General features: G+C 35.2%; 1 protein-coding gene across 1 annotated transcript; it reads left to right on the forward strand.

Moving 5' to 3' along the window:
* The first annotated feature begins 1,562 nt into the window (after positions 1-1,562).
* On the forward strand, positions 1,563-9,011 carry LOC126715518 (E3 ubiquitin ligase BIG BROTHER-related-like). Its single transcript, XM_050416149.1, has 6 exons — positions 1,563-1,840; positions 4,953-5,942; positions 6,346-6,519; positions 8,308-8,447; positions 8,582-8,692; positions 8,809-9,011. The coding sequence occupies exons 1-6, from the start codon at positions 1,718-1,720 to the stop codon at positions 8,888-8,890; spliced, it is 1,620 nt and encodes a 539-aa protein (XP_050272106.1). The 5' UTR covers positions 1,563-1,717; the 3' UTR covers positions 8,891-9,011.
* The last annotated feature ends 4,576 nt before the right edge of the window (positions 9,012-13,587 follow it).

Consider the following 13,587-nt stretch of genomic DNA (forward strand, 5'->3'; position numbering starts at 1 on the left):
CAAACAGAAAGTCATGAAAATCATAAATTTTATAAAGTGGATTAGTTTGGGACACCACCATTTAAAAAAAAAGATTAGGTTAAGCCTGCTTATTGTAAATTTAATTTAATGGATCATTTTATAAAAATAATATATATTTTTAGCCAAAGTAAACTCTACAATCTACTCCAGAGTACAGACATGTTTGATTCTGTTTTCAGAGAAAGTATTTAAAAACTATTTACAAGTAACAGAATAAATTACTGACAGGAGGATAGTTTCTATAATTAAAATCTTAAAAAAAAAAAAAAAATTCATTTGGTAGTATTCTGTTGCAATTTGTTTCAAATTTTTTGTGAATTTATAAATAAGAAACTATTTTGAAAAAATAAGAACCAAACAAGCCTTGCTAAATTTGCGTGGATTCCACTCATTTTATTTTTAAGAGTTGAAAACACATTTTAAAAACACTAAAAACAAGTAACATCCACTTTTTAAGTGCATTTTCCCTCTGATTATGCAAAACAAATGCTTTTGTTTAGATTACCAAAAACCACTCTTGCCTATTTTGCAAAACCACTTTTACAACATATCATACATTTCATTCTTTATTTTGGATACATCATATTAAATTTTTTTTCCTGTTTAGAGGAGTTTAAAGGAGAGAGAAAGAGTGAATAAAACAATGATAGAAAAATTTTACATAAGCTACAATGCTTGTGTATATGTAGATGAACATCATAGAATTGTGTATGATTTCATGCAAAATAAAAAGTGAGTGGAGCTAGTCTTTTCCCCCCATTTGTTTTAGCTACATTGTTAATTATTTTGCATTTTAAAAGGTTTTACATAACTGATGAGAATACTCTAACAATATAATTTGAACATTTTTTTTTGGCTTCATTTTACTCAATTAGTAAAGTCATTTATTATCGAATAAATGATTTAGGTTCCAATCACACTTACACCAAAAATCAATTAACATATTAATTTGATGAAAGAGTATCATTATAATAAATAAACATCATAAGTAAAAGAATCACCCAAGTTTAAACCCCCTCATTCAATTATTAAATTACATAATAATAAACTATCATGTCTCTATTTTTTTAAAGGGTAAAATACAGTAATTACCCCTTAAATTCAGACTAATGCTAACTCGGTTTAAGACATTTCAAATTTGATCAACTTGTTCCCTAAACACAAACAAACATTGAAAAATTTTATTTATGTTAGTTGTAATAGTTTGATTGACTTTTAAATAAGTTAACTGCAACGTCGGTTATGAGTATATTACATGCCGACGATGTTTAAAAACCAAATTGGTCAATTTTAAAACATACCATTTGGAATTAACCCAAACCTTTATTTTACCCAAAATAAATAAACCAAAAGTACCATTTATCTACGCTACCACATGGCAAATATTGAGCTTCTCATTATTTTGTAAATAAAATATTCTTTTTCCATTAATAAAATTCAAAAACCATTAAAAAAAGAACAAAGAAACAAAAAAAACAAAACAAAAGTTCAAAAAAAGGGAGATGTACAAGACAAGACGCGCTGTCTCAAAAGTCTTGTCTTTAATCCTAAAATAAAACAATTAAAATTTGAAAGCAAAGCAAAAGCTCCAACTCAGAGAGAGTTGGGTTGGGTGTGTGTGTTTGTGTTTTCCATTTTCCATTTTCCATTATCATCATCGTCATCATCATCATCTCTCTCTCTCTCTCTCTCTAACATGGGTTCCAGCAATAGTCGACTGGAGTCACGCCCTTCTCGGCCCCCACGAGTCAACGGCACCAATCGCTCTAACGTCTTCTCTCTCATCTGTGGTGGCTCCTCTTCTCGCGCTACCCATCAGGTACACCATTTTCAACCCAAAAAAGCTTTTATCTTTTACTTAATTTTTTACCAATACCCATTTCGTTTTTGTGTTTATTTTCCATCAATTCTTGAATCTTGATATTCAAGATATGGCTTTTTTGATGATTTGAGTTTTGCTCAATCGGTGCCAAAGATCGTCCCCATTCATCATCACCATCGAGGAAACTTGTTCTTTTTAAGCTGTAAATGTAATACCCAATTTATGGTTTTTGATTGTTTTCATCATCATAGTGTGAATTTGCAATTGAAAAATTGTAGAGGCTTTTTGGGTGATTTGGTACTGACCAATTGATGCAAAAGATGGGGTTCCTTATCGGTAATGATAGGGTTTGTTTAGTTATTTTGATTATCGCCTTATATAAAGGGAAAAAAGGGTTGTTTTCTAGTTATTTATTTATTTTAATATTTGTTTCTTGTGTTTTATTATATGCATGAATGTGTTTATTGTTAGATATATGGTGTCAATTGTAATAGTTTTTAATTATGTGGTGTTGGAGTCTTAAGCATCTGGAATTTTGGTGAATTGGGTCATTCATTTGAAGTCTTAACTTACCTTCACAATACAATCATGCCATATAAACATGAAGAAAAAGGATTAGATATAGGATTTAGGGTCTACTATATAGTTGGTTTACTAAACTGGACACTTAACTTGGCAAGTTTAAACTATAATTTCTTATTTATTTTTAATATTTTTATAATTTCAGCATTTAGTGATGTCGTTCTATTAATTTTAGTGAATGGTGGAATGCTCTTTAGGGTTGAAACTTCTGATCTTGGACAATTAAAGTTTATTGAACTGATCTTAATTGGAGGTTTTAGATGTGGTAATTTTCCTAAAGTGGCTGTTAAATTTGTGTGGTTCCTTCTTAAGCTTGGAAGTGGTCCATCATTGCATTGGATGTCATATTTATGGAATCTGCCTATGGTAAAATAATGATAGTAGTTGTTGTTCTAAAGTTCTATGGAAAAAAAAAATTTTTTGGATGATGGGAATGAAGAAATCTAATTCTTATACAAAGTAGTATCATTTTTTTTAATGATGCTTGGTCAATATGCTTATGAAGACAATCTGTAGTTTGGCATTTTTTCTTCTTCCTCTTTGGAAGGTGATGAAGAATTTCCACTGGGTGTGTGGCCTTTGAATGGTTCTCTCTGGGGATCAGCAGTGATATGATTAACAATCATTGAGAAGAAGTTCCTAAGGGCCCTTTTGTAGATGTGCTCTAGTATGACTTTTATAAATTGAACAGAGCTGGCTATTTTTTAACATATAAGATACTTTCTTGCTTCAATTTTCCATAATCATCGTAAGTTGGGGTCCTCTTCATCTTTAGAGTGCTCTTGGGACAGCTGAATGGTTTTGCAGTTTGGACCATCTGTGTGGGTAGAGAGCTTAAAACAGCATTGTTAACTCAACTGTGAGGATGTAGTGAGGGTGGCACTATTTCAGTAATTCATGCAATATTGTGTTATCTGGATAAGTCTAATTTTTGGTATTTGAAATAAATCTCTCTCTCTCTCTCTCTCTCTCTCTCTCTCTCTCTCTCTCTCTCTATATGTTGGTAAAACCATAAAAGCACCAGGCGCACTTAAGCACAAAGGCCTTCTAGAGCCTAGGTGCAAAGTGCAAGTGCAAGCATGTGCTTGATTGAAGGGAAGCGCACATTTAAAAAAAAAAAAAAAATTGATAATAATTATTAATGTGCAATACAATAATCAAGTGATCAAATATTCATATAAATTTAAATAAAACATTTTACTTAATTCATATAGCATTTATATAAGCCCCTCCTTTTGCAATATTACCACAAAAATTTCAAGTCAAGTCATTTTTAATATTTGGATTTTAATATTTGGACAAGCTAGATATGAGTACTTATGTCAAGATCCTTGAATCTCTGGTTGCCATAATGTGCTATGACTGCTTACTAACATTAGTTAATAATTTAATCACTTAATAAGTATAAGTCTATAAAAATTAGTCAATATAAGTCATAAGATCAATGGTGGACTATGGAGTGATTGTGGTCCCAAATGGGTCTTATAGAATTTGTAAAATTGGAGAGGTTGGGAGGTGTATCTGTGAATGGTAGCACACCATAACATTGAATTTATATATCAAATCAATAGTTTATATCAATAGTGTTTAGACTTACGATCTTATGGTTACAATTTAGTTTTGGTTTTTTTTTTTGGAAAAAAAAGCGTGCTTCTTTGAATGCGTCCTCACTTTAGAGGTGAAAAGTGCTGGAGCTTTGGCATTTTGCGCTTAAGTGTGTTTTTATCAACGCTGAACCTCTCTCTCTCTCTCTCTCTCTTGGATGTGCGTATCTTGTCAGTAATTTGCTGTGTCCTTTCAGAACTATATATCCTGAAAAAAGTATCCACAGATTTTATATGAAGGGATTCAGGCACCTTTGGATGTGAATGTAATTTAGGACCTTTAACTCTATATTATATAAGCATGACAACTTTTTTAATTGAGTTGGTGATGGTTAGAAACCAATGGCCATATTATATAAGTGGGTGAATTGTTTGCTGCTGTTTTGCAATGGACATAGACTTATTATGTTTAGCTTCCTGATTGAAACACATCAATATTTAGATTTAAAAGATCCTGAAGGAAAGAGATCCTGAAAAGTACACAGCTTTTATACTGAGGCTTTTAGGCACCTTTGCATGTGAACGTAATTTGGGACCTCTGACTCTATTTTAAACACAACAACTATTGTAATTGAGGTGATGCTGGTTAAAATCCGATGGCCATTTCATATTAGAGGGTGAATGGTTTGGTGTTGCACCAATATTTTAGATTTAAAAGAACCTGAAGAAAAGAGAAAGCAAACTGGTAACAGAGCCTTCTAGTTGTCCAAGCATTAATGTGATAATCCATTAATCCCTGAGTCTCTATCTAAGCAACAATATCAAGTGATCATGAATTATTTCAAAATTTAGAATATTCTATATATGTTGTCTTGAATATTCAACCATTCATATTGTTCAATTTTCTTGTGACGTGAGTTTTGCACTTAAAAAAATTTATTAAATGATGAAACAACTAATTGGAAGATGTTCTTCTACTGCAGTTGGAAGATCGTCCAGTTGAATTTCTGGTGGATTCTGCAGAACATTCTAATCAACTCATCAATGAAGTTCAGAACATCACAGAGGAAACCACTCTAAGTACTGGTACTGGAAGGTTCTCATGCTCAAATACTGAAATTGGTGCCTCATCTGAAAGCAGTATTTTGGCTAGTGAGGATACTTCAGTTGAACATGGTTCAGTATACATTGAAACTAATAATCGAGGGAAGTGCTTTTCTGAAAGTAAGGAGCTAGTTCCTCCTCATCAGGTAAGTGCTGGTCATGGTCATGATGAGTCTTATAGGGATAGTGGTACTACAGCTAGTACTTCGTTAAAAGAACAACAATCTTCAGACCCAGTCTCTGTTAATGTTTCCACTAACAAGGATGCAGTCAATGGTATTGATGATTCAGTGGACAGGAGAGTACCTCAGATATGTCCCAAGGTTCATCCTAGCAGCTCATCTTCTCAAGAGATAGGAGATTCAAGTTCCCGTAGAGTGTCTGTTGAGAATCACATTGGTGAAGTAACTGCATCTGATTCTGATTCTGTTCCTCATGAGTCCAATTTACCAGCAACATTTCGGTCGTTGGGAGATGGATCTCTTCCGGAGGCAATACCTTCAGGTTTAGGATTCCTTGTTTCCAATAGGGACCGGAGCTGGGCAGATGGAAGTGTACTTCAGGTTGATGTGGTTACTATCTCTTCCAACATTATTTCAAGTAGCAATGCCGATGAAGGTAATCGGGAGGTCAGAAGGAACAGTAGAAGACTGTTTTGGGATGCTTTTTCAAGACGCAGTTCTAGAAGGAACAGTGATTCTCCCACCATTCTTTTGTCAACAGATGATACTGATGATTTAGGATCTCATGATAGATGGCTCCTTGATTTGAGTGGTGACTTTTTTGATGATGGTGTTGGAAGTGATCGTGGATATCTGGGCAGTAGAATTCACAGATTGAATGAACAACGACGGCATTCAAGATCTGAGGTGATTCTTGGAACTCTTTATTATATTCTCTCTATGGCTTCATTCTTTTGGAATTGTTTGAGCTTATGGTCAGTGTGGTGTAGTATTTTGAAACTATTCATTTCCATTATATTCTCATAAGTACACTTTTTACCTACACCTGATAATGTTTGTTGAAGTTTCTCATTATTATTATACATTCTCAATGTAGTTATTGAAACGGGCATATGTTGCTAGCTATATTTTGTGTACTGTCTAATCTTACTTCATGCTCCTTGGTAATTTTTATCAACTGCTCCTGCATAGCTCTTTGCAAATCAGGGAAAGACTGTAGTAGTTGTTGTAATGGGGCAGCTAAAGTGATATATGGTACTTTTAAATTTTACTTTTTTCTCATGAACTGCTTCTGCATAACTCTTTGCAGATCTGGGAAAGACTTCGTGGAAGCCTTGATGACAATGGCAGGCGAAATACCACTTGTCCATCAGGTCTTCACCAAGATGGTAGATGCTCATGTGAGTCACTCTCGATGAATGAAGAATCTAGTACTCGTGCAAGTATATCACGCATAGTCATGCTTGCTGAAGCTTTATTTGAGGTGATTTTCTTTTCTGAACTAGCTGATTGCCTGTAAAGGGACACTTTTTTTATTTGTTGTGTGGGGGTGGGGGGGGTTACTTTGCACCAGAAACTGAGGTGTAAGTGTAAGACCAAAATTTTTTACACTTCCCAATATGCCACCAGACCCTTTTTTAACGATTAACACTTAACACTTTATCAAGGTTTCTGCGGCCATAATTTTGGAGAAGATGGGTTGGGGTGTGTGGGCGTCTTTTGAAATATATTCCATCATATAAACTTAAGAATGTTTGGGGTTCTATAGGAATATTTCACTTTGTTTCAGGTAGCATTTGAAAACATAAATAGGTTAACTTTTGTTTCAAATTTGGATTTTGGTTTGTTCAAAAATGCTCCTGTTTCTGGTTGTGTTTGGTTCGATGTAAAATGTTTTCCAAGTGTAAAATATTTTCAGGTGAAAATATTTTTCAGAAAAGAAAATATTTTCAGGTGTTTGGTGGCATTTTAAAAAATACTTTGAAAAATATTTTTTAGTGTTTGGTTGTGTTCTTGAAAATACTATAGAAAACACATTTTCTACTTGTTGCTCACATTTTCTCAGCTTCCAAACAAATATATAATATCATTTCTCAATAGATAAACACAAAAGAAACAAAACTCAACAAAAAAATTCATCAAATCCGGTCAAATTGAGAGAAGAAGGAAGAGAGAGAGAGTGCGACTGGGTTCGATCTAGAGGCGGCGGAGGCAAGATTGCGTGGCGGAGGCGACTGGGTCACAGTGGTTTGCTTGACATGGGTAGAGAGAAAAAGGGTAGATCGGTGACATGGGTGGCAGAGGGAGGAAGAGAGAAACAGGGCAGATCGGCGGTGGAGTTGATCTTTGCTTGATCGGCGGTGAGAGGCATGGCCCAGACGGCGGTGGAGTTGATCTCAAGTTTAGGTGACAGGCCTCTCTCTCTAACAGTGGGTGGCTCTCTCTCACTCTCTCTCTCTCTCGGTTCGGGTTTTTTTTTTTTTTTTTTGTTTGTTTGTTTGTTTGTTTTATTTTTGTTGGAAATGGTTTGAAGGTAAAGTAGATCTGTAATCTATTTTGAACTTCAGCCAAGCTCATTTTATAGTCAACGGAAATGATTTTCCATTTGACCAAATTTTTCATGCGCAACCAAACACACGGCAGGGTGTAGATTGTTTTCCCAAATCCATTTTCAGCTGAAAAAAACGCAGCGTCTGTGATTTAGTATGTTAAATCAGCATTATTTGGGGACATTGGGAGATCCACCAAGTTAAAGATGAGGCCTAGGTTTGCTTCTTTGGTGGTTCAACAGTTCACTATCCTTCAACGCTAAATCTTCCCTATGATATTAAGTTTTCTTCTAGGTTTTTTAATTTGGTATTGTTGTCATTCTATTTTTTGTTCTGTTTTGAGTGTTTGTGTCCCTGTGCTAATCATGAATCGCATCTATTTGATTGCATATTAACTTGTTTACTGATCCCTTAGTTGTAAGAGATGGGATAGTTGTGAGATTTGGGTCCTCAGAGAATGTGAAATTCTTGCTCATGGCTACTTGGATAAAATTCTCCGTTTATCAATGATACTTGAACCAAACAGTGTCTCCTTCCCCCATAAATAAGCAGTGTGGTGTAAGGCCACAGTCGGATCCTGTGTTGGTTCTTGAGTTGTATTTTCCTATCCAAAATATTCTTATTTATTCTTTCAACTGTTGAAGTATCGGATCACAATAACATCTGTGGAATTCCACTGATTATATTGGTAACTTAATTTTGTTGTAATGTGTGATTTGCAGGTTTTGGATGAAATTCACCGTCAGCCTGTGTCACTTTCCCTATCTATGGTTTCACTTCCAGCCCCTGAATCAGTTGTTAACTCTTTTCCTCTCAAGAGTCACAAAAAGGTTGAGACAGCTGAGGGCAGTGAAGCAGAACAGTATGATTCTTGTCATATCACTGTCATTTATGATTATATATATATGTGTGTGTGTGTGTGTTTATTTATTAGTGAACTATCATGTGCATTGAGCATGCTTGTGTATGTGTTGGTAATGAGTTATATTTTGATAGGTGTTACATTTGCCTGGCTGAGTATGAGGAAGGGGACAAAATCCGAGTTCTTCCTTGTCACCATGAGTATCATATGTCATGTGTTGATAAGTGGCTTAAAGAGATACACGGGTATGTCATTGCCACTCTGTACTTCTTCCTTTATTGTCTTTTTTCTCTCCTATTCATATTATAATCCTTTTTTCCCCTGATGCATCTCTCTTTCTTTCTCCATTGGTGTTTTACAGAGTATGTCCACTTTGTAGAGGAGATGTTCGTGAGGGTTTGACTGAATCTTCTGTTTCTAACTCAGAAATCCCTTCCCTTTGATAGAATTGTACATACTGATGTAAATAGTGATAACCTCTCACACTGTCACGCATAAAATGTGTATTCAGTCTTTATATGTTGAACTGTATCACAATTTAATGTTACTTTTTCCTATTTCGTAGCTTCTGTTCCTCATGATCTGGTTTGTGCAACTTTTCATACCAGTTTAGAAATTGAGATTTTGCTGCTCGGCCCTTTAGCTTCTTCATTGTTATACCTTCTATTAAATGTTTATAAATATATTCAGCAAAAAAAAAAAAAAAAAAAAAAAGTTTATAAATATGATTAATCTAACCTTCCCAGGCCCGTGCATGATGTTGACTCAGCTGCAAGGTTCTTGCATGTATTGCCATGGTTTTTAGTAATGTCATGTTGTAGTTTCCTACTTGAATGTCCAGAAATGATCACTGTAATGGAAGATGCACCTTTACATATTTTTGAATGGGACTTGGGAGGGAGAGGACAGGAGAGTGAATTTGAATTAAAAAAGAAATGTTTCTTGGGGATGCTATTTACAGAATTATTACTGGATTGTGAATACGACCTCTCAGAGCAGGTTGTGATCTTTAAATAAGGGAGACTTTCTAAAGGATATTTTAAACAGAGTATGTCAAGGTGGACCGGTGATATGCTGTGAAAGCATATGGAACAAATTGAATTTTTTGCCGTATGGGTTTTCAGCTGCGAAGGCAAAGGTCGTTTTTCTTGAACTAATTGGTGGTTAGCCTCATATTGGGTGAAAAAACGGCTGTTCTTACCGTTGTTTTGGAGGAGGCTTTTGGTGGAGGTTCTAAGGGTGGAGTAGAAAAGAACTAGGAGAGAGAGAGAGAGAGAGTGAGTCTAACTCAATATTTTGAGTGTTAGGAAAGCTAAGATATGATAAGACTAACTCTACTTCACTAGAACTCAAGAGAAGAGAAGAGATGGTGTTTTTGTGTGTTTTGGAATGGAGGAGAGGTGGAGTTTATATAGTAGTAGTGGAAAAAATATGAATGAAATGACATTTAATGAGGGTTGACAAAGGATCAAAGAGAATCATGAACCTAAACCTTATTTCAGTATTTAGAAAAAACTGGTGCATTAAATTTGGAGGTTGGTGGGAGTGATGAGCAATTCAAATGTCTAAAACCTCAATTTTTTCTGTAGCTCCTGTAACAGTTTTTAGAGCTAACTTCGAAAAATCATATCATTTCCAATTTTGATTGGAATTGTCTTATTCTTGTGTTCAAATTGAAGCTCCAGATGTCTAGTTTATGGAAAAATTAACTTCACTCACAAATAGGGGTGTCAATTCGGGTTAGCGTGTCGGGTTCGTGTCGTGTCAAGGTAGGGGTATTCGGCTAAATGGCTCAACCCTAACCCGACCCATTTAATAATCGTGTCATGATCCTTCAACCCTAACCCGACCTGTTAATAAAGCGGGTTAACCTGACACAATACATTTGACACGCTTAATAAACGAGTCGTGTTGGGTTAACACGAATGTAACACAACCCATTTCAACCTACATAATATTAAATATAACATCCATCTAGAAATAATTTTTTTTACATCCCAAAAAGCAGTGCATACACTTCTAGTCTTCAACTCACATTCAAAATAATATAGTTCAATAAAAATATAACATTCATCTAGAAAATAAGTTCTTTACATTCCAAAAGAAGTGCATACATTTCAACACAAATTCAAAATAACTAAGTTTAACAAAAATAAAATAACATAGTTCAAAAAAAATATATAATATCCTTGAAACTCGTCAAATGTTAAGTATCAATATTGAAAGAATTTGAGTAAACAGTAGACTAATCCTGACTATGACCACGATTATCATCCATAGATTCTTTGTTGATGTCCAAATTCATAACATCTTCCACAAGCTCATCCAATTTTATTTGTGCAAGTTCTATGCCAAAAAAAGAAAAAGAAAAAAAAAGTATTAGTAGTTCTAGGGTCTGTAAAGTTTCAATTTCCAATTATATACCTTATAAATTTTTGTAATTACTCATATTTATTTTTAAATTTAAAATATATGTTGGATATAAAAGGTATTTGACAAATTTAAATAAAATAAATATTTATTTGTTAAATGAGTTAGTCGGGTTATGTTAAGTGGGTCATTTCGGGTTGACACAAATAAATTGACGTATCAAACGTGTCTATTGCGGGTTGACCCGCTTATGACATGTTTCTTATCGTGTTGCTTTCGAGTCGACCCGTTTATGACCTAAACCCATTAAGGTCCAACCCTAACCCGAAAAAACCCGTGTCGGGTTCGTGTCGTGTTCGCGGGTTGGGTCGAACATTGACAACCCTACTCACAAATTTAAAATATTCTGAAAGATATTAATGAAATGGTGAGCAGAAGTCATTTGTTGGAAAATAATTTCAGCATAATTAACATTAATAAACCAAAAATTAATTTCCAATTAACATTAATAGTCTCCAATTACTTTCATTTCAAATTTAATTAGTCCCAAATTTATCCCGATTAAAAAAGATAATTACACAAATTATTCATTGAATAATCAATGTTTGATTATCTAATTAATTGAGTGTGTGCAACCTTATCATAAGCTGTAGTCCCAGCCAATCAAATTATGACATGTCCTTAATTTCAAAGTGATTATAATTATATCCATTTGGAATCAATTATTCATAATCATATATAGTTAGACTCAATTTGCGATAGTACATTTTGGCCATTAAAACTTGAGTTGATGATAACTTTCGATCTGATAGTTCGATTAAGGATTATGACTAGTCAATTTGATCGTTACAACATCAACATCATTTTGATGAAACAAAATTAAGGATCTAATTGTCAAAATTAAGATGACTATTTCCAAGGTGAAATTACTGTTTTACCCTTTATGTGACGTTAAATGCAGGTTGCAAAATGGAGTGTCAACAAGAAGAAACCATAAATGTGGATTTGATCGTTAGGAGTTAAGAATTATTTAATTTTTATTGATTATACACACACACACACTTGTGAATAATTTGTTAAATATAAAAAAATAGTATATGTTAAATCATGTTATAAACATTAAAAAAAAACCATTATAAACATATTTTATGTGTTTATATATGTTTTATTTATTTAATTTCTTTGTGTATATTTTGCTTCCCCACCCCCCCCCCCCCCCCAAAAAAAAAGAAGAAATTTTGTAGTTTCGTCATTTGCTCAAAGGCGTGCCATGGACATTGTTGATGCCCACTTTGGCAAGGAGACCCAATAATAGGAAGAAGCCCAACAATATGGGAGGGAATAAAGAAGAAAGAATTAGCAAATTGAGAAGAAAACCATTAAGCTCGAATGACATGAATAATGATCCATAGGCTTGTAAAATAGTGAAAGGGCCTCAAAGAAAGCAAGCGGGCCCAAAAGAGTCCAAAGAAAGAAGTAGTAAATCTATGAGCATTATGAGAAATGAAAGCAAGCAAAAATGGACCGAAGGAGCCCAAAGGAAGGAACTAAGCAAATGGGGTTGGTGGAAAAGCCTATAAACCCCGAAAGTAAAGGATATGGTAATTTGGGTCAAGGAAGCCCAAAAGACTTAGCAAAAGCCCATGGGAATCAAGGATTGGAATGGGCCGAAAATGCCCGAGGAAATGAAACGGGTCAAGGATGCCCAAAGGAATAAAATGGACCAAGGAAGCCTCAAAGGGATGAAATGGGCTAAGGAAGCCTAAAACAGCGTGAGTATAATCCCAACGATAGCATTGGGCAAGCAGAAGGAAAGTGTACAGCAGGCCTAAAAGAGAGCTAGCAAGTACAAGTCAAATGATAACATGGTAGAAACAACGGGGCGACATGGCAATGGTGTCAACCGACACACAAAGAGGGTAAGGGTTGGATTGAAGAAGGAAAGGCCCATGCCCAAGCAAGACCCAGCTTAGGGAGGAGGCAAGATATAAAGAATGAAAATCTAGTGACTCATCCAAGCCACAAAAGGTCAAGAATGAGTAACATAACATGTAGCGAAGATCAGACAAGCCCCTAGGTCATGGCAAAGCATGAACAACAGACAAGCCATGGACAAACATGGAATTGGAGCACGCAGAAGGCTCAAGCACCACCCACTTGTACCCAGCCAATACAGGAGTGGTGGGTCATGGGTTAGAAGTAAGAGAGGGTATGGTCTGGCAGTGGGGAGAAGGGGGAAGCCTATTTTGGGGTTCTCGCTTAAGCTCTTTTGGGGGAAATGTCCTGCTGGGATGACATTCCACCCAAAAGAGGGAAAGATGAGTTGAAACCACTAGGTGCATGCCATAGGGGTTAGTAAGAGAGAATGCCCACCCTTATCTGGTTGAGAATGCCACGGAGAGCAAGAAAACAAAATAAAACTCTTTTTTCTGGGAATGAAATGTGGCACGACCATCATAGGTAATTGGTGACGGTTGGGTAGCCGACAGACTAGTGGGTGGTCTGGGAAGGATACCTATATTAGGACAAAAGCAATTAAGGGGTAAAACAGTAAAAACCCGTCATGACAGGCAGTATAAAATGGGTCTTAGCTGTGCATAGTAGGAACAACGGAGGAGAATAGAAGAAGGGGGAAGGAAAACAGGAGAGATAAAACAAGAGAAAAACAAGTAAGAAAAGGAGTGAAAGATAAGAGAGAAAATAGGAAACTTAGAAAAGGAAAAAGGAATCAGAAAGGAAAAACAAAGAGTGAGCAAAAGTGTGATGGTGG

Source organism: Quercus robur, chromosome 2 (assembly GCF_932294415.1).
Source record: "Quercus robur chromosome 2, dhQueRobu3.1, whole genome shotgun sequence".
NCBI lineage: Eukaryota > Viridiplantae > Streptophyta > Magnoliopsida > Fagales > Fagaceae > Quercus > Quercus robur.